Source organism: Protopterus annectens, chromosome 7.part0 (genome assembly GCF_019279795.1).
Source record: "Protopterus annectens isolate FY-2018-M chromosome 7.part0, PAN1.0, whole genome shotgun sequence".
NCBI lineage: Eukaryota > Metazoa > Chordata > Ceratodontiformes > Protopteridae > Protopterus > Protopterus annectens.
Genome location: NC_056739.1, coordinates 1,949,419,760 through 1,949,442,474, shown reverse-complemented (window position 1 = coordinate 1,949,442,474; position 22,715 = coordinate 1,949,419,760). Strand labels below are relative to the sequence as shown.

Genomic DNA, 22,715 nt, shown 5'->3' with positions numbered 1-22,715 from the left:
AGTTCTGAGGATGGTACGCCTGAACGTCACCTTTATGCCCTAATCTACATAAGGAGTGTGCAGGTGACGTTCAGCATACCTTAAAACAATGGCAGACTTTTATACACTGGACTGACGGACGGCTTCATGGCAGGGAATCCCCATTTGTAAGGAATACTGCAGTTGTGAAGGCAATGATATCTACCTTTATGGTAAGATTTTACACAACTGTACTTTCCTAGCTAAGTACTAGGCTAGCTGCCCTTGTGGACCATTTTAAGCCTAGCCAATTTCCCTTTTGGTGCTTGAATTAAACTATCCCATTTGGTGTTAACCAGCCATAACCATCCCATAGTCGATAATTATGCAGTAACCCTACTGAGACTAACAGGGATCATAACATACATAACCTTTTCAAAAAAGACTACCAGGTTCAGTAACCTTGGTCTGCCTTTGACGAATCCTAAGATGGGTCCTGTGTTTGGAGGTTCTCTATGTCCTTACTGACTGGTTCCATGACAATTCTTTCCATGGCTTTGCATATGAAGCTGGTCAGACTTATGGGCCTGCGGAAGGTTCTCCCTTATGCAACAGATGACTGTAGCTGTTCTCCATTTTCTAGGTAAAAAGCCTGCAATGAGGATGAGGTTGAACAGTGTTGTTAGGAGGGATGGCTAAATTGTGCTTCATGCTATTTAAAACACATCCAAGGATATTTTCAGGACCCATCACTGCAGTATTTTAGCCTTTGATAACACTTTTAGGACTTGGTTTTGTGTGATAACTGGAGGCAAGCCAGTTTTGGTTATATCTTGTGGGACAGATGGAGGGGAGAGAGCTTGAGGTGAATTTGTCAGCCATCAGGTTTACTATATCAGCCTAAGTGTAGGTAACATCACTCATAATCAGCTTAGCACACTGCTGTATTGTGCTTCTGAGAGTACAAACATAACTAAAAAAGGCGTTGTGATTGTCTTTGGCTTGGGTAGCTATTTTTGCCTCAAGTTTTGTTTTGGTGAATTCCTTAGAACTTCACTTGCAAGACATTTATGGTACATACCTGGCAGAGTATAAATGGTGTTTTCTAATCTTAGACTGTGTAAGGAAACTGACACAAAAGTACTTACATTGTGCTCATTGTCTGCTGAACAAGCTGTATCCAGTTGTTTCGTTCTTCCTTGGTGTTTGTGTAGACCTCTACCATCTCAGGATTTTTATCTCCTACGCTTATTAAGAATAAGCCCTTTTCCTCATGTGCTACTTCTCGTACAATCAGCCTCTTCAAAGACATCACAGTTGCTTTATGGTCCTGTGAAGCAGAAATTTACATTGTTCAATGAAACATTTACTGATCTAAGAAACTTGTTTAACCCCCCCCCCCCCCAATAAAAAAAAATCCTAAAATATGCAGCATGGTCATTTCCTACTTACTTAAGAAAATTAAAAATTAAAGGAAATAATTCTACTGTAAGACAGAAAGTAACAGTTAAGCAAGATGTTTACATTAACAATGGTCTTTGAAAGCAATTTGCAGACTGTGTGATAATTCAAATCCATGCGTCACTAAACTGCTAGTTGCTAATTTGTCTGATTTTTTTCCTCTAACAGTTTTCCTAACTACCCTGATCAATGTCACTCATTACTTGCATGTCCTAATAAAGTGGGCAGTCCCTTATGTGATTTCCTGTCCAAAATTCAAAGGTGGTATGCTAGTTGGTTGTTGTTCTTCTTTCGGCTTTTCCCGGTTAGGGGTCGGCACAGTGGAACTCCGGTCTGCTAAGGATTGGTGGTATGCTAGTATGTTCCTTAAAAAGGCAAATAGGATTATGGGTGTGATTCACAGAAATAGTTTGTACTGCACGCAGTGGGTGTGCAGACGCAAGGTAATTTTACCTACTCCCATTCCATAAACAATAGCTTCACACCCTCCACCAGCAGGCATATCCTTATGCACCACAACCAAAGGTGGAGCATGATACCTTATGCAAATGAAGTGTATAAGATCAATAGTTACATATACTTGATTCATAATTCTCCTGGCCACACACCATTCATGAAACCACACAGTGCAGTATGACTCAAAAGATCTAAAAAACTAACCTTACCGACAGTCCTGAGCCATATCTGAATATAAGGAACAAAATATTTGCTGCAGTGTGCCACTCAAGTGGTGCAGCAGTACTTTGCACCTATGATGAAACATTTACCTGTACAAATTCAGTACATCTGCATCTATATGCAGTCATACACAAAAAGCACATCTGTGAGGTATGCAGAAAGTGTAGCTCTTCTTTAAATGTGTATATGCACTTGGACACAAGACATGCACAAATACATTGCCATTGTAAGCTGTAGTAATGGAACAGTTCACAACAGACTAGCTATAAATGTAGGGCAAGAAGAATGCAGAGCAGACATGTACAAAGCACAAAGAATTAGTAGTTATCCCAGTAAGTGCACTAAGCTTAGGGATATCAATGTTCTAGCATTACACAGTGCACTGTACAAACAAGTCAAATGCTCTTGCATGAAAGCAGATGTAGGATCTCTGCCTTTGCAATGGCCAGTGTAAAGATTCTGCATGTCATAAACATATGCCAATCACAGCCAAAAACATATACCCTAGTTAACATCCATGTTGTTAGAGACAGAATGATGAGATACAAATTACCCTGGTAATCATGCATATGGAAAAAAAAGAGCATGGTAATAAGGTTACCAAACTGACATGTATATCATAACATATGGCAGTGTACAGTGTCCCATATAGAAATTTAGTGGTGATTTATTTGTTGCTTGCAGGTACAGTGACAGCATCTGCAGTTATGCTGTATGTTACCCTAAGGAAATGGTCCAGGTCCTGTACTGGGACAACTGTTAAACGTGTATGGCAGTCTACACATACAATGCCTCTTTCATTCCACCACTGCATGTAACTGCAGCCCACAATTATCCATTCAAGTAGTTACTCTGTACTGCAAAACATGGATGCAAAATGTTATAAGTGGAGATACGTGCAGATATGGGATGGGAAGACTTGCTAATACTGAAACTGACAAATGCCACTGCAGAGTCCTTCTGTGTACCATGGTTATATGTACTCTGAAGCTCTGGATCAGCATGCTTCATTTTAAGAACAGTACACCAAAAGGACTGCACAACATTCAGACTCCATGATGGTACAGATTCAGTACACTACAGGTCTTTCTGAGAATACAAGTAAGAAACTAGCAGTGCTTATTGAAATAGATACTGTTAAAGATCAGCACATGCTAAGTGCTTTACAACCAACTGCTAAATCGTACTCTTCTTACAGCAGAAATTTACTAACAACTTAAAATGACAGCCATAATTTTTCACTTCTAGAATCAAAATCAGTACCCAGAAATAAGGAATCTTTTCTGTCTGTAAAGCAACCTGAGCAGCTGGAACAGCTTTGGAGGATATTACTTTGGAGTCTACACCCAGTGTTAATTCCTGAGCCTGGATGTACCTGTGTATTTAATGCTACACACTTCTGCAAGAGCACCATCATCTGTTATAATTCTAACGGACAGCTTCTGTTAGGAGAGTTTTCTGGTACAGGACAGCAAATGAGCATGAAGTGCTTGGCAGGTTTTACTTTAGGCAAGGGCGGACTGTAGCATCTTAACAATAAATCAGAAAAAGTCAGGTCATGTACTTTAAATGTAGATGTATAGTAATCTGTACTCATGCACTTATTTGTTTAGATAAAAAAGAGAAGTATGTCATATATACAACACAATGAGTGAAACTTGTTGACTTTAGCACTTGTGTTTTTGTACAGATGTTAAGTGTTGGTTCCTTACTATCACTGTGCACTTCACAATCATATGTATGAATTCAAAGACTTGAGAAGAGAATGGAGCTTTAAGCTGCATTTTCAGCAGTAATTAGTGCATTCTGGATAGAGGTAACAGGCTGTCCATCACTGTGTTTAACAGGAAAAAAATAGCTATCTGGGCAAGGAGAAGGTTACCAGAATTTGCTCTGCAATGTGTGAGGAGAAAATAAAAGGTTATAACAACAGTCTTTCCCAACTCCTACAAGAAAGGCATCCTTCATCTTCCGATTGTGCAGAATGTAGGTCTTGTTGCTACTTGAGAATTTAATTTAGATGTTGAACTAAAAAATCTGTCAGCTAACTGCCTTAGCACGTGACATGCACTACTTAGGCCCCAACCTATCATTAACAGCCCAGGACCAAAATATAACTTAAAAAACAGTTTCTTAGTGTTTGTTCAGTTGCCACACAGCTATAAAACTTTCACATTTACACACAATGGGCATCAAAGTGCAGTGAAGTCTGTACTCAACAAGTGTTAAGTTCCATAAGGACACTAATGAAAATTTCACTGAATTCCAACATCCACGAACACTATTAAGCTCTTAGTCTCCTCCTTCTTCTCTTAGAATGAGATTACCATGAAAGCATATGGTTGGTTTGAGCAGTAAAAGTCTGAAAAGGAGCCATCATCGCAGAAGTGGTCTGCGCTTCAAAACATGTGTAAAATGGTTCATGCCATATGCTGCTGTTGAGACATCCTAATGCCAACACATCTGATGTGTGCGTTCACAAAAGAGAACATTGAGAATGGTTACACTGCACAGTCTAGAAGCCAAACAAGTTGAAAGGTGAGTGAAAAATAGATGGATGATGTCACTTTCTTGTATAAACATAGGTTCATAGGTTCATACTAGGCTATCTGCCCGAGGGCATTTATAAGCCTAGCCCATAGTTATGTGGCTTAAGCCACCCCTTTTGTATGGGGAACTATACCCATTATTTTGCTGTGCCTCTGTCTAGCAGTGACACTGAGGTAATCCCTGGAGTATATCTGCGATCTCCCATCCATTGGTCAAGATTTCTCTTGAACAAGGCCAGCGAGGTGCTCTGCCTCACATATACCGGGATTTTGTTCCACAGCATAGGGAGTCTTTGGGTGATGAATCTATCCCTCCAGCACGTCCTATTTATAGCCGTGTCGAGGTTTAAGTCTCCCGCCCTTGTGGCTCTGACGGATCTAGATTTTTTTGAGGTGAAGCATATTCATCAACTCTGGGTTTGACATGGCCTTGTATGTCAGGCAAAGGTCACCTCTGAGCAAGCGGTGGCGACTGAATAGAGCTGGAGTTCTTTCAGTCGGGCAGCATAGGACAGATTTTTGAGACCCTTTATCCTTTTGGTGAGGAACTTTTGTGGCCTCTCTAGCTGCTGCAAGTGTCGGGTCAGATACATTCGAATGGGGCATTGTACTCAATCATTGGTCTGATGAGTGATGAGTATAGGGAGACTATGACCTCCCTTGATCTAGATGTGAATCCCTTCATGATGAGGTGGGCAATGTAGAAGGTCTTCCTAACTACTTTAGCTACATGGGTGTCGAATGACAGGCTACTGTCAACCTGGGTCCCCAGGTCCCTGATAACTTCTTCTGTGCTCAGAGGATTACCACCTATATGGTAGCTAGGGGTAACCTTGTTTTTCCCGAAGGGTATGACTATGCATTTTTTGGCATTTAACTTTAGGCCATGGCTCTGGCACCAGTCATCCGTTTCTGTGAGACCCTTCTGAAGGATATCTGTGTCAGATGTGTTTTCGACTACGGCGCCCAGTTTGCAGTCATCTGCAAACTTTGTCAGCCATAACCCTCCTGTGTTTGCTTGTACTTCAGAAAAGTAGATGCCAAACAAGAGTGGGCCCAGGACTGAGCCCTGTGGGACACCACTTGTGACAGGCTTTGAGTCTGACATGGCGCCAGCAACTCTGACCCTGTGGGTTCTGTCACTCAGCCAGTTTGCAACCCATCTTGTGATGTATGGGTTAACATTTAAGCTGATGAGTTTTTCAATGATACCCGAGTGGGGTATTGTATTGAAGGCCTTCGCCAGATCGAGGTGGGCTGTATGGACTGCCTTTCCCTCATCGATGGCTTTGGTGACTGTTTCGAAAAAGTCAACCAAGTTTAAAAGGCATGATCTGCCTTTGACAAAGCCAAACTGGGTTGGATCCAAAGTCTGCAAATTCCCTATGTCTTTATTTATGAGGTCCATTATGATCCTCTCCATAGCTTTGCAGATAAGGCTTGTCAAGCTAATGGGCCGGTAATTTCCAGGGTCTGTGGAGGCACCGCCTTTGTGAAGTGGGACCACAGTCGCAGTCGCCACTCCTGAGTGCGTATCCAGAGGTGAGACTATGATTAAACAGCTGTCCTAGCTGTGGGTTTAATTCCTCGTTGAGTTCGTGGAGCACACAGCCTGGGACACCATCAGGTCCCATGGATGCTGTGTTTTTGCTTTGGAGAGAGCAGTTCTCACTTGGGCGTTTGAGATGTTTGGGGGCTGCAACCATTTGGTATAGATATCTCTCCTTTTGGGGAGTTTGCACTGAAACTGTCAGCCAGTATGTTGGCAATGTCTGTAGGATCAGTAATCTTCACATCATTTTGAACTAGTTCTGAGCATATCTGGGAGTTTCCTCCCAGGTTTCTAACATAGCTAAAGAAGGCCTTATGATTGTCCTTTGAGTCGTTAGCTATTTTTCTCTCAAAATTTGCTTTGGATGATTTTATGAGAGCTCTTAGTTTTTTACTTATAGTGATCAAGGGTGTCTTACCTTTTAAGGATTTTGCTCTATCTTGTAGTAGCTTCCTCCTTTTGTTGTACAGTTTGTTTATGGCTGGGGTCCACCAGACTGGACGCTTGCCCTTGGTACAAAGAGTCTTTGTTTTGCTTGGGATTGCCTTATCCATGCAGTGCTGCAGGTGCTGGTAGAAGGCATTTGTAAGTGATTCAGCGGCTTGAGTACTGTTTTCCGCCGGCTCGGGGGCCTTAAAGGAGACCACACTAGTCTTTAGAAGTTTGAAGTCGGCTTTCGAGAAGTTTTTTACTGTGATCTTTTTTATTTCAGGTGGGGGTGGGATGAGGACCTCCAGCAAGATTAGTTTGTGATCTGATCTCACTAGTGAGGGGTATACTTCCGGTGTTGAACATTGTGCTCCCATGTTCGTGATGATGAGATCAAGTATGTTTTCTCCTCTTGTGGGAAATGGCAAATAAGTTTTTGGGAAATAATTCAACACTTTTGTCAGCATCCTGGCTAACTCCTGGGACATGAAATTTCTGAAAAATAACTTTTACACCATTTTTCAAACTAGATTAGGATAATTATGAGCCAAATGTCAAAATAAATAAAGCTTGATATGTTGGAAATATGCCGTTACAAAACACAAGCATTTTCATAAAGAATCCTGGAGATAACAGCATGCCAAATATTTGGGATCTGATTTTAAAATGACCCTTCCTCTCCTGATTAATCACAGTATGACAACCAAAATCTACCAGTTTAACTATGGATGGCTTCAATCTCAAGAGGCCCATGATAAACTGATAGTTCAGTCTCCAGCATTCATTACCAGGCAAAATGCCAGTATTAAAATTTTATAACAACCCTCGTATTTTCTGTTTATTCATTCAACTCTCTTTGGCAAATTGTGTTTTAAAGATACATTACTTGAACTAACCCTGGATATGTTATTTAATAACTATGTTATGGTCACTAAAAACAATCATTTAATAGTCAAGGCTGACAGTACAGACTTCTTCCTAAGGAACAGTTGAAAGAAGATGGAAAAAGTACCACTGTAGATGAGACTCAAAAATGAAAAATCTTCAAGCTTGCTTGTAGATCATGGTAGCTACCTCACCCTTCCTTTTATTTTACTATTTTAGTAATGCCTCTCATCTTTTTCAATAATGAACCTGGATACTTGTTCTGGGGTTAGACTCTTCTGGACAATACAAACATGGGGAATGGCTTGTTATCACCACTTATGAAGTCCTAAGTCATAATATTGCACTGAAACATCATCCAATTCCAGAAGAAATATGTGGATAACCCGGTGATTTCACATGGGGTGGTGGAGACCTCAAAAATTCAAGTCCACCCTAAATAAGACCCGCTAAATAGAAATGAATAGAAATACCAAAAAAAATTAGGTTACAGCAAGTGGCATTTTCAGATGTACATTCTCCTAGCATTTACTAAATATCATCTCTCTCTCTCTCGGACCATTGCAGATGATGTTTCTTCTGTTAGTGGGGAAGCTTATCTAGCTTCTTAAATTCACCACCCTTTACTAAAACAACAGTCCTTATGAACTGAATATCAGGGCTTAAGAATTTTTTTAATAAAGTGTAGCCTAAAAAACAACTGATTATGTTTGCAATATTTTCTGTCTGTGTTATTCTCTACCCTTACTTTCAACCTCATGAACAAGTATTTTTCAGCCTTCCTACAATCTGCAGTCTCCAACCCAGTACAGAGATCTTAATGTGCAACAGTGAGTAGATCCCCTTCCCGACTTGTCTTTAATATCTGGTGGGAAATGTGTTCTGTGAGCAGGGCTGAAAAGTAAGGAAGCAAGTGAGAGAAGATTGTTAGATGCTGATTACATTATCACTGTAATACGTGTAAAAGAAAGGAAAGCAAAAACTGCTGAAGATGAAAGTAAGGGCAAGGGGTGACCACGGCACAAAAAATGCATGACAAAACAACGTTCATCACCAATACATCTGCAATGGTACACCTATGTTTTATACGGTAAAATGGGAAGCAGAGTTACAAAGCATGTGCGTCTCTATAACAAACTGCCATTTTGTTACTGTTATTAACACCATCTGTTTGTTTACATTTTCAATTGCAGATACAAAGCATGTGCGTCTCTATAACAAACTGCCATTTTGTTACTGTTATTAACACCATCTGTTTGTTTACATTTTCAATTGCAGATACAAAGCATGTGCGTCTCTATAACAAACTGCCATTTGTTACTGTTATTAACACCATCTGTTTGTTTACATTTTCAATTGCAGATACAAAGCATGTGCGTCTCTATAACAAACTGCCATTTTGTTACTGTTATTAACACCATCTGTTTGTTTACATTTTCAATTGCAGATACAAAGCATGTGCGTCTCTATAACAAACTGCCATTTTGTTACTGTTATTAACACCATCTGTTTGTTTACATTTTCAATCGCAGATGCAATCGTGTTTTACAAAACCAGTTTCAGGATCTTTTTCCAGTGAGTGATGAATTTAATAATACAGAAGATGCATCTACCAATCAGCAACTTGCACTTAAGCTGTATTACTTGTATCGCAATAATGTACCAAAAACACTAACAAAACCCACTACTGAATTAGCAACTTTGTTTTAATTTTTCTAGAAAAAAATTACACACTTCAATAAATGAAATGACTAGAAATATAAATACACAAAATTCAAAAGCATTCACTTGTTTATTAAAATTATTAAAATGTTCAATGCAGGATGGACTTCATATAATTATTTACAGACAGCGTGCATCAAAACTGGTTACTTCTAGCTATAACCAAGTCTTCTGGATGAAGCAAGTAATACAGACACTTACCAGTGATGCAAAAACGTACTTCTGATCCTTTTCTTGAAGGAATACTAAAACATCACTCAAAAGTACCCCAAGGACATCTAGAGAGAAGAAAAAGTATATTTTATATTTTGATGCTTCTTCAATTTATCTACAATAAAGGGACTACAAAATTTAAAAATGTAATGGACTGACTGGTCCAATAGGATTACCACTGAACACAGTTCATGAATGGACTCGGGTTTCAGGCAAGGCTGGGGGTGGGTAGGAAGAAGCAGCCAGTGGACAGCTCTGCTATCTTAGAAGAGGATGAGATAAGCTTACTGATTGTGTGACCTAGAGAGAGGAAAGACTGCTATCTATACAACCTCTGGTGGAGACCAGAAGTCTCACAAGCCACTCCTTCAAGGGGCAGCAAGGGGAGATGAGCATATCAGGTGAGATGACAGAACTGCTTATATCACTCTCTTTGAGAAACTAGACCAGTTGTTGTAAGAATCTCATCACCCCACGTTCTACACGATTATTCTGCAAGTGTGGCTCACTGAGATGCTGGGGACCTCACTTGGCAAAGGGTCACATCTGGGATTATCTGAAAAGGAGTAACTGGGAAATCTGTAGCAGAATGGATAAGGGAATGGGAGAAAAAGTCAGTGATTTACGTGGGGTTTAGGTGGGGGGAGGTATAATAAAAATCTATAGATGTGATGGACTATCTCAGACAATGTGAATAGCTAGCTTATTTTCCGTCACTGCCATTTTTTTTACTTTACTCCGAAGATTATCATCATAGTAATTCACACACAAGCAATCAGATGTAATGACATGGCTCAGTTTTCCTGAGTTGATATAAATATGAATTATCCCAACAGTCAGCAATAAACAGACTTCTTCGGTTGAAAACAGAAGTGGCAAAGTTTTAAACAGAGATACACACACATACTTTTACCCCATTTAAAAAAAAAAAACTATCCTTTACCTGATGTCAGAATACTCCTTGTACAACAATGAACCAATTTCATTATAGCCAGATGTGCTACCTCTGCCAAATATAACAACAAGGTAGATGCACGCAACAGAAAATGTCCTGGACAGTTTACAAATCAACCCTCACATCTGTTTATCTGTTAAACTGTATAACATAGTTAACTGAAGCTTCACTAAGGCATAACAGTCATTAAAACATAACTGTGTGCAGTTTAACAGATGGAGCAAGAATCACTGCTTTTACAGTTGTTGTTTGTCTTTTGTCTTTTTCCCAGTAAGGGGTCGCCACAGTGGAACTATTACTGTGTTTAAATGCTGCTGTTTCGCACAACTGCTTAAAGCACATTAAAATACATTTGTAACATGGTATTATTAAAAGATAAAGTATTATAATGTCTTAATACTGTATGCTTTAATGGGTGCCATGCCTTACTAGCTCTTCAGTAATTGTACCTTGTTAACAATCGCATAGAAAAGTAGCATTTAAACACAGTACTACTAGTGATCCCCATCCCGTCTGTTACGCTGCATATAATTAACACAACAGTCAATAAACATGACAATGAATACAATTAAAAAGCAGTAAGCTATATCAGTCATTAAAACAAAGCATTACGTGTTTTCACTTAATAATGTATTAGACTACATTTTAATAACGGTTATACTGCAACAAAACGGTATACCACACTACTTATACAAAAGTGAAGTAGCAGTATTCAAGACATAGTTACCACCTGTCCTTCTTTATGCAGGACAGTCCCTATCTGGGCAGTTATGTCCTGAAAAAAACATGAGAAATGACAAATGTTCTAAGACTAAAGGACAAAACATATTTCCCAACTTTCTACTAACAGTTGCATAAATAACTTTATTTTATGCCTGAAAAATTGCATCATTATATAAAACATCATAAACAACTTAAATTCTATGACAGCAAGCTTTTATTTTGGCAAAAAAAGTGAAGTGCAGTTCTTTGCACTGGTTGTGGGTATGGTTTGCCTGGAAAACCTCACATTCTCATAACTAATAACACACTCTAGTACAGAGTGCAAGAAATGTATTTACACCAAGAATCTGGACCCCATGCTCTCTCTCACTCAAAACAGTAACATGGAGAAGGTTGTCAACTCACCCATCACTACACAGTACCACTACTCATACACACAGTATGCATCAAACACGTAACAGAGGTTCTCTTGAAAAATTTACTGAAACACATCAGACCTCTAAAACACAAGACTGCTACAACTAACATAGTCCCCACAGCACCCATGACACATAGCAACACCAGTATCTCACTCACCAAGCCAGTAAGGCATAACACTCAAAAAAACTAATTTTCTTGACGTTGGAGACTCAATAGTGAGACGCACAGATGTCCCACTCATCAGGTTGGACAAGGAGAAAGTCACTATCTGCTGCCTGTCCGGTGCCAGGATTTGTCAGATCACGCACAGGTTAAAACAGCATGGTCCAAGACCAAAAATACAGCTTCTATGGGACCTGACAATATCCCTGGATGTGTTCTACATGAACTACAGAGTGAACTGGCATCTCACTTGTGTGCCCTGTTCAATCACTGCCTCACCTCAGGCTTTGTCCCTACTGAATGGCGCACTCCTACAGTCATCCCTCTCCACAAAGGAGGAGCGACTACAGACCCTGGGAACTATCGTCTCATTAGCCTGACGAGTTTGATATGCAAGGCTATGGAACACATCATCGTGGACTTAACAAGAATATAGGGAATCTACAAACTCTGGATCCCACACAGTTTGGTTTTGTGAAGGGTAGATCATGCCTGCTCAACTTCTTTGAGTCAGTCACCAGAGCTGTGGATGAAGACAAGGTGGTTCATACAGCCTACCTTGATCTGGCCAAGGCCTTTGATACCAGTCCCCACTCAGGAATCATAGAAAAACTCAATAAGCTAGGCATCAACCCCTATATCACTAGGTAGGTTACAAACTGGCTCACAGGTAGAACCCACAGTGTGAAAGTAGCTGACTCCAAGTCAGACTGCCGACCAGTCATGAGTGGAGTCCCACAGGGTTCGGTCCTGGGTCCTCTCCTGTTTGGTATCTACTTTTCTGAAGTCCAGGCCAATACAAAGGGACTCTGGCTGACAAAGTTTGCAGATGATTGCAAGTCGGGAGTTATTATTAACTCCCCAAGTGATGTTGACATCCTACAGAAAAGCCTCACTGAGACCAACGACTGGTGTCAGAACCATGGCCTTAAGCTCAATGCCAACAAATGTGTCATCATCCCCTTTGGGAAAAACCTGGTTCCCATGAATTACCACATAGATGGTAGTCCACTGAACACAGAAGGCGTTATAAGAGATCTGGGAACACAGGTTGGCAGCAACCTCTCTTTTGATCACCACACTGCCACTGTGGTCAGAAAGTCCTTCTATGTGGCACATCTCATTACTAAGGATTTTGCATCCAGGAAGAAAGAGGTCATTGTCTCCCTCTACTCTTCCCTCATTACGCCAATCATTGAGTACAAAGCCCCATTTGGCATGTACCTCATTAAACACCTGCAACAACTGGAGAGGCCGCAAAAGTACCTCACAAAGAGGATCCTAGGCCTTAAACATTTGACCTATATGGATAGACTAAAAAAAGTCCAACTATTCTCTGTCTCATATCGCCTACTTAGAGGCAATCTCTGCTTGACTAACAAAGCCATGTCTGACCCAGCTCTGTTATAAATGCTACATCTGAAGAAATCCCAATCCTTCCACACCACACGTGCCAGACACCTCAACCTCATTACCACAATCAACAGAACATGCTGGAGGGACAGGTTCATAACCCAGAGACTGCCCATGCTATGGAATAGACTTCCCATACATGTCAAGCAGAGCACCTCACTAGCCCTCTTCAAGAGAAATCTTGATGAGTGGATGGGAAATAGAAAATTCACCCCATGGATCACTCCAGTGGCTTTACTCGAAAGAAGGCACTGTGAACTAAGGTCAGGTGGCACAATGCCAGGATAATCCTATGGGCTAGGCCTGTAAAGGCTCCGGGGCCATTAGCCTCGTACACACCTATGAACGCATGCACTCAAGTCTCTCAGCAACAAGTACCATTATGACTCTGTCATAGTTCATGTTGCTGTGAATGACCTGAGATGTACCTCAGTGGCCTATATGAAGAGAGACATGGTTGAGCTCTCTGAGTAAGTGTTCCAGGCAGGTATGCCCCTAGCCTTGAGCAGCATACTACCCTCACCTAGAATGATGTCACAGTATAAACAAAAAATGATTGATTTCAATAACTGGCTCAGTTTTTGGTGTCAATCAAAGGGGATCCAGTTCCTGTCAGCCTGGGAAGCTATGGTCAACAAACCTCACTGCTTTGCCAGCAATGGTTTGCACCTAGCACCTACAGGCTTTCTGCTGCTGGCAAAGGCTCTTGCCTCCCTCACAGTGCCTTTTTCAGACAAGGTCTCAAAAACAACATTACCAACATGACGTGAAATTAACCAATCAGAACAAAATGAGGGTCATGCTGCTAAATGCTAGGAGCTTAAACCAAAAACTGCACTCCCTGGAAGTACTTCTATCACTAGAAGATGTAGATGTCTTTGTAGTCACAGAAACCTGGTTCAAAGCATCAGAGGGTACCCCAGCCTTGAAAGGCTACAATGCCTTGGACACCTTCAGACCGCAAAACAAATGTGTGAAAACCAAAGGAGGTGGTGTTTCAATCTAGATTACATATAAATTCACCTCCCGTCTAGTTAGACTGGACAACTCCATGGAGTTACTCCAGGTCCAGGTTACTGTGGGCAAGTCCCCCATTCAAGTCATAGAAAGTTATAGATCCCCCTCCATGGGTCACAAACTCACGAAGCCTACTTGACCAAACTGGAGACAATCCAAATATTACCAAACACACTGGTTATGGGGGATTTCAATTATCCCACCATCAACTGGGAAACCTATGCTAGCCCTTACTCGCTAGTGCAAAAGTTCTTTGACTTTGTTAATTCAAATGCCCTGGAACAAATTGTCCATACCCCGACAAGGGGAACAAACATTCTGGATCTGGTCCTCACCATGTCAAACAGATAGACTGCTGCATTTGTTAAACTAACCATATATCAGTCACCTTTGAGCTGGCACTAACACCAGAACTCACAAAGGGGTGAAATCAGATTAAAAAACTTCACCAAGGAAAACTATGCCCACTTAGGTGAAGGTATAAATGCATTCCAAGCCCCACCCCAAGCTGGAAGTGGTAAGTATGCCGAAGCTTATACTAAAGCCCTGTAGAATCACTTGCATAAGTATATAAACTCAGCCGTATCAGAAAGAATCAAAGGCAGTGCCCCATGTAAAAAACAGGTGGCATGGTGGACATCCAGCATCAACAAACTTTAGAATAAACGCAAAAAGTCGCTGTCCAAGAAAGCACAGGCAAGGCACCAACAATGGAAAAGCACCCTCCTCAGCCTCAACAGGCAAATAAGACAGCTTGTCAAATCCTCCAAGGGCTCCTTTGAGAGGAACTTAGCAAGTACAGGCAAGGACAACCACAAGGCGTTTTACAGCTACATATGTAACCTAAAGGTAGGACCCAAGCATGTGCAGAACTAGTGGCCAACAGTATCACACACACTGACCCCAGAAAGACAACCTGCTAGCGGATAGCACACACACTGACACCAGAGAGATAGCAAACCTGCTAGTGGATAGGTTTGGTGAAAATTTCACTCAGATATTCTCTCCTAACTTACAGTAAACCTTCCCGCAAACACTCCCAACCCTTCATATTTGAAGACCAGGTACTCAAAGCTTTGTCCAACGCAAAAAAAACTGCCTCTATGGGACCAGACGACATTCCAGGCTGTCTTCTAAACAAGCTATAACATGAACTAACATCACCACTAAGCACCATTTTCAATCTTAACATAACCACAGGCTTTGCTCCTGCAGAATGGAGGACAGCAACAGTTATTCCCCTCCATAAAGGTGACCTAGCAACAGACCTGGGGAATTACATACCCATAAGCCTGACCAGCCTCATCTGTAAGGCCATGGAACGTATCATTATGGACCTCATTAATAACGACATAGGTGACCTCCAAACCCTGGATCCTACCCAATTTGGCTTCATAAAAGGCAGATCCTTTCTGTTAAATCTGGTGGATTTCTTTGAAAATGTGACCAAGCCTACAGATGAGGGTAAATCTGTGCACACAGCATACCTCGACCTGGCAAGGCTTTCGACACAATCCTACATTCAGGCATTACTGGTAAACTTAGCAAACTGAATGTAAACCCCTCTGTTGTATGATGGGCTACTAAATGGCTCACAAACCAGACGCACACTATCAAACTGGGTGACTCCACATCAACTAGCAGACCTGTTACCAGTGGGATGCCATAGGGGGTCAGTGCTGGGCCCCCTACTGTTTGGTATATACTTCTCAAAAGTTCAGGTCAAAACTAAGGGGTTGTGGCTGACCAAGTTTACAGACGACTACAAACTAGGTGCAGTCATTGAATCCCAAAGTGATGTCAGTATACTCCAGGAGGGTCACATTCAAACCAATGACTGGTGTATTAGTCGGGTCTATATTATATAGCCGAAAACGTAAAATCTCAGGCGCTCATATGAGCAAATATGCAGGTACTCAAAATCCCTACAGTGGGGGGTTGCACCCCCCACACCCCCCGCTAAAGATATATTCCAACTCCGAGATCGCACTACAGTGAGGAAAGGGCAAATATCCTGATCTCCACTGCACTGCTATCCAAAAAAAATGAATATCAAATATCTGCATTTTCACTCATGTGAGTGTTCGAGATTTTAAGTTTTCGGCAATCTAAAGTAGACCCTTTTAGTCATGGTCTCAAACTGAATGTAAAGAAATGCATCATCACTCCCTTCACCACAAACAATGTCCCCTCACACTATCAAATCACCAAGAATACCCTAAGTATCCATAAAGAGGTAAGGGACCTGGGATCACAAGCTGATTGTGACCTTAACTTCGACTACCATGTGCCTACTGTAGTAAGGAAAGCTTTCTATGTAGCACACTTGATTAGTAAAGACATTTCCTCAGCAGCAAAAGAAGTTATAACCCCTACACTCAGCATTTATCCGGCCTATAATTGAGTATAATACCCCACATTTGGGATATACCATTCTAAGCACCTGCAGCAATTAGACAGACCTCAGAGGTTTCTAACAAAGAAGATCAAGGGGCTTGAACATGTGCCTTACACAGACCGATTAAAGTCCCTGTCACTGTACTCCGTATCGTACAACTTGTTAGGGGAGACCTATGCCTGGCCTTCAGAGTAATCCATGACTCAAACCTAATGAACTTACTGCTTATCTGTAAATCAAATGGGACGAGGACTACCCATTCCAGGGATCTAAATATGGTCTGTGACTTAAATAGGACAGGCTGGAGGGACAGATTTATCTCCCAGAGACTGCCACATCTTTGGAACAGGCTACCAATTCATGTGATAACAGAGCACCTCTACGACACTGCTCAAGAGGAACCTGGACAAGTGGATGGGGCGCTGTAATTTCTTACTCGGGACACAGCCCACAACCTTCCTTGTCATGGGCAATCATCACTAATTGGAACCTTGGGTACTGACTAGCATTTCTATAGTATTACATTGGGATGAAATGGCTAGGCTTAAAATGGCCTCCGGTTCAATAGCCTAGTAATCTCCTATGATCCTATTATAAAAAAGTATCCCACACTAGGCATCTGAATAGATGTTAACCCTAGTACAAGACTATGCAAATGAATATAAGAGGGTGCAGTCCAGAATGTTGCAGACCATCTTGCTCAGTGCTCACATACCAATGTTGTTAAGAGTCCTCCTATACAAGTGTTGAAAGAGGCATCCTCAATACATATGTTCTGAAACCTGGAACCATATTACAAAATGCACAGTTTACACAGTAATGCTGCAAATGGATTTACTGGGGAAATAGTGGATGAAGCATGAGCGCTTTACATAACTGGGTACAACATATAAATACACGCACTGTTCACAAATTAAATGGTCATTCGCATCTGGGCTCAAAATAATTAACTGTTCCTGACTTACTGAAAGACCTGAAAAATAACATTTTTATTTTAATGGAAGATAATCTGTTCACCATGTACCACTAAAATTTGCCAGAAACAAATGCTTTCTGAGCATGTTTGACTTTTTTAAAGTTTCTGTACTTAAACTGTTTCTTGTTTTTACCTATCTTTTACTGCAGTGATATTCTACTTTATCTATTTGATTGATGTTTAAAAGTCTTATGTAGGGTCCAGAAAAGACCCCTTGTATGCCATTCTGAGAGTCCAAGGGGATACACCAGTTCTGAATCATGCGAGAAAAAAGTCTGTTAATAAAGAAAGAATCTTGCTTAAAAGAGACAGATAAAAGCAAAGGTAAAAGTAAACAATGCAAAAAGGTCACTAAAAATCACGCACGCGCGCACACACATATACAAAACATATTTTTGCAGGGAGCATGCTCCCTGACATCCCCGCACTTTGCATGTGTAAAACACTAACTCCAAGAAAGCACAACCACAAGGGCAAAAAGAATCTTCCTTATCTCCACTTATAAATGCCACCAGGAATTTTCAATGAAATATCGACTAAAACAGTCTGGCTATTCCCATTTTGTCAGAAGCAGGAAAAATGTTTAGCAGGTATCCTGTGACAGAAGTTGATAAATAATATTTGTATTCTAAGGTAAGGAAAACAGGTCACTGTTTCCATGCAGTGGCTGCCAGGAAAGTGCTCTCTGTGAATTTTTAATTTCTGATTTAACATTCTGTTCCTGCTTCTCTTTGTCTTCATGCGTTATTTTAAATATTTTTCTTTAAGCTCTTTTGTCAAACAGATCTTTCCTGACTTTCACATACATCTGCTGTCACACATTCCTTTTTATCAATTACACACAGTCACAAAACCATAACGTTACTTATTAGTTCTCACCCTCAAACTATTCAAATTGTTTTCATGATAAAAGTGAATGGCTCAATCCTGTTGGTGGAGTTTAATGAAAATATACTGTAAATTGTTATGTTTGTGAATATGGAGCTTTTCTCCCCCTGCCTCCACTGGACAAGGGTATTTCTACCTGTCAGACTTTCCTGGCCAAGAAAGATAAGTAGATAAAAAAATAAATAAATGAACAATTACATGCACAATTTATGATCATCATGCTTTGAAAAGTAAAAAAAAAAAAAAACAAATCAATCTGTAAAATTTTTAACAAACAACGAATATAAAACCCTTACCATTTTGCATTTCACACCAATAATAACCAGAATAAAACAAATTTTAGCTTTTTTAACTCTATGAAAATGTTTTTACAGGTGTACAAACTTACTAGTAAAACCATGTACTCTTGACCCTATATACCAATTGTCACTTCACTAAAAAGACAATTACCTTTCTAATTTTCAATTCCAAAGTCTACAAAATATTTCCTCTGAACCCAAATGCCATACATGACTTTGCCAGCACGTTTACTGAACAATGCCTCTTCACAGTTATTTCCTGAAGCTATTCATGTATCATTCTGCTACCCTACCCTTGTGTATAAGCAAGGGAAACCATCTACTTACAAATTTAGTCCATGAGATTTTCTTGGCTACCATAGCTTCCCTAGTGTCCCACTCATTCAATAACTGGACAAAATTATTAATAGACAGGAAAACATTTAATTTTCATTTCCTAGTTATTGTTTTCTTTGCAACTGTCATCCCAATAAATAACACTGCTTCTTCATTTTTAATAGCCTGTAGTTGTTTGCAACAGTCCAGCAAAGTACGTCATCACTTCATGTTGCAAAACCTATACTATAAATCTATTCAACATAACGTTTATCTGCTTTAGTTTGAAGCCTGATGATTATGAACACAACTAGAAATACGTTCCCAACTCCACAAAACCACATTTTGACATCTCCAACATTGAAAATTAGCAGCAGTAAACATAATTCTCAGTGTATGCAATGCACCAAAATATCTGTGCAACACTTCCATGCAAATATTCTAAACCTCCTCAAATTAACCGTAAACTGGGACAAATGACATACCCAAGACCAGAAAGAGGGCTCAATCTTAACAACTAGCAGTTCCTGCCACATCTGTAAGAGTTTCCTACACTCATCTGCCCTGATAGGCATTATAAGCCCTACTAACCTGTCCTTTCACCAGGGTTACCTCACTCTTGCTGCTAGCATCTTGAAAACCAGCACTAGAGAAGCAATTCTCAAGAGTCAGAAATTCACATTTGCCTTGCTACATTAACTATTCCCCTCATATTCAAACCCAGCATGCCTTGTAATGCATACTGTTTTGAAGCCTATACCCAGGTACCCATGTACCTGACCACTGGAGTTGTTCCTAAAAAAGTTAACTAGATTCGACTTGTCCACCATCTTCTCAGACCAGCACATCCCACCTTACTACAGCTAATAGGCAACAATAGATTCAATCAAAGCCACAGCTCTTGCAAACTGAGTAGTGATTTTAACATCAGCAACAGCTACTTGGTCACACAAGATGACTATTTTCTTCTCCAAAAATATAGTCACAAATGCAGCTCTCTCAAATTCCACCTACTGTCACTTGTATCCATCTAGCTCTACAGAACGTCTTCATCAACAAACAATACCCTGTCCAGGATATCTTCAAAATATAAATGATGATCTGGCTGCATTTAAACCTCCTATTACCCATGAAGTCATAAGGTTTTTCTGGGATGCTCTAAGCTTTCTTCCTTCACAAATAAAATCCCTGTTATATTATTCACCATCTAAAATTTTTTTTGAAACACTATAGAATAGCTTGGAATGCATAAAACAAAAGTAGCATCATGAAAAGTATAATGCTTGTACTCTCTAGTTCATTTTTTGTGGTGGCAGTTTCTACCTCCAAGTGTCATCCTGCAATGTTCTTATCAATTCATTATATGTTTGAGTAACTGAGGCTTCACATTAACCTCTAGCCATGCTCCCAAATCCGTCATATAAGGAGAATGCCATCAGTGGTCACAATGAATTCTTAAACTGCCAGGAGAAGCATAATTTAGTAATACCACTCATCTTGGAAGTAGTAATTTTAATAATACGAAAATTAAAAAAAAACGTATCCAAACCTCTGAAAAAGGCTGTCCAAACAACAACCTGTCTGGTTGACTTCATCAACATATCACTGTCAAACAAAGACATCTTAAATTCTTTATTTCTTACCATACAGTCATGAAAATTAGACATTCATGCTTCATGATACACTGCAAACGAGAGGGAGGACAAAAGACACCTCTGTTTAGCTCCACTACTCAGTTGATAAAAGGCCCACGTGTCTTTATTCTACCCTCTGATTCCCTATAAATATCTATGACTAAGTCAACATATTTTTACAAACTTTAGGTCCACCAAAGCTCTAGGTATGTCGTATTAGTCCACCCTGTCAAAGGCCTTCTCTGTATCTAAACTATTCACTAACAAATTAATTTGGTCAAGCTGCACCAAATGCATAAGAATTTCTGTTTGCAAAATATTATCAACTATCTATCTGCCCAGGTCTACTTGACATTACTGAAATGTCAGTAGACCGACTTTCATATCACAGAGACAACAATGCTGAAAATCCAAAACGCTGAAACCCCACAGCAGACTATCAAAGAACTAACCCAATAATGTGCAACATACTTCTCATGTAATCCATCAACAAAACCAAAAACTCATCCAATGTAAGCACTGCCCTGTTAAATAAAATGAACTACATGACTACAGAACTCTCCTCCAAACCCTGTCCACAAACCAATAGCCACTTGAAAATAACAAATCCCACTGAATATTTATGCGGGTGCCCCACAAAATTATTCAGTGGTGATTTGTTAAAACAAAAATCACAAACACTTTCATTTAAAATGTTACATTTTTTGCATGGGGGTGTGCCCCCTTGCACCTCCCCATGGGGGGGCTGCACCTCCAACCCCCCTGAAAACTAAAGAAATCAACTCCAAGATCACACTACAGTGCAGAAATGAGCAGACTTCCTGTTCTGCTCACCTTGGAGTCGGCATTTCAATTGTTCAAGCATCTGAACGTTGGCATAGTGAAGTTTCAATTATACAAAACTTTGCTCTTTTCACCTCTGTGATTTGAAAGTTGGTCTACTGACATTTCGGTAATGTCAAGTAGATCCATCTGCCCATGACAAACCCAAACTTTTCTAGACAGATCAGGTCAGGAAGTCAGTGTGTGACACAGGCAGTTAGCATCACCACAATTTGTAGTCATGATTCAGAATAGAAAACATTCTGCAGAAAGACACAAAGTCTTAGGGATCATTACTATACCACTCTGTCTTCAGGCTGGTGAAATTTCCCTATTCCAAATCACCTTGTTATACAAATTAATAAGCTAGAGGCAAACTTAATTTATAAAGTCATCATGCTTCTCCTGGAATACCATCAACACATGAATGGTTCCCTGCTGCCTATCTAGCCATTACTTCTAATAGTTCTTGCTATGTTTTAGTCCAGTCAGATTACCAGCCTGCTCATCTGTAATCCTACTTAAATACAAGCTATTTACCTCATGTACTGTGTGTCCATAGTACACAACCCCCCCACTCAAATAAAAAACAGCTGCCGGTAATATATCTAAAATACTGTTAGTATCACATTCCCAGGTCAGTTGACCTTTATTTGTACTTTGTAATACTGCAATCCACCTCTGGGAGCACTGCTGTCCCAGCCTCACAGCTGACACCCACTGATACTCGGGGGAACTTGAGAAAAATGCTTTAAGGTTTCACAATAAAATTACAATGTTCAATCTACTAAGCCACACTTTTTGCATTTCCGAGTTACAAACCTCATTCCCATCAAATACTTCATTCTGCAATTCTTCCAGCTGTCTCCTTTTATTCCGAAGCTCATATTTCCCTCTCCTCCAATGCTACCTGTATAGAGCTTCACTATAAAAGGCAGGTTACTCAGTTTCATCCAAATATAGTACTATCTTGTAGAAGTCCAGTCAGATGTTATTGTTTAACATATCCCTAAACAACTCAGCAAATGTTGACTACTTTAAATACATGGTCGGAAATGTCAAATTCATCTCCAAATAGTCCCTCTCCATCACTGCCGATTTGTACTGCAAGGGGACATGGTCTGAACAAAGAACAGGGTATGTATTGATCACACACACACACACACACACACACACACACACACACACACACACACACACACACACACACACACACACACGTCTCTCTCTCTCTCTCTCTCTATAT

The 22,715-nt window shown here is 40.3% G+C and overlaps 1 protein-coding gene across 1 annotated transcript in view; it reads right to left on the bottom strand.

Moving 5' to 3' along the window:
- Window positions 1–22,715, bottom strand: part of AKAP13 (A-kinase anchoring protein 13) — a 2,349,678-nt gene that overhangs the window by 208,234 nt on the left and 2,118,729 nt on the right. Inside the window, exons 23-24 of the mRNA XM_044078370.1 lie at window positions 9,436–9,512; window positions 1,107–1,288 (exon numbers count right to left, since the gene is read on the bottom strand). Coding sequence (XP_043934305.1) covers window positions 1,107–1,288; window positions 9,436–9,512 — 259 coding nt within the window. The remainder of the gene's footprint in view (window positions 1–1,106; window positions 1,289–9,435; window positions 9,513–22,715) is intronic.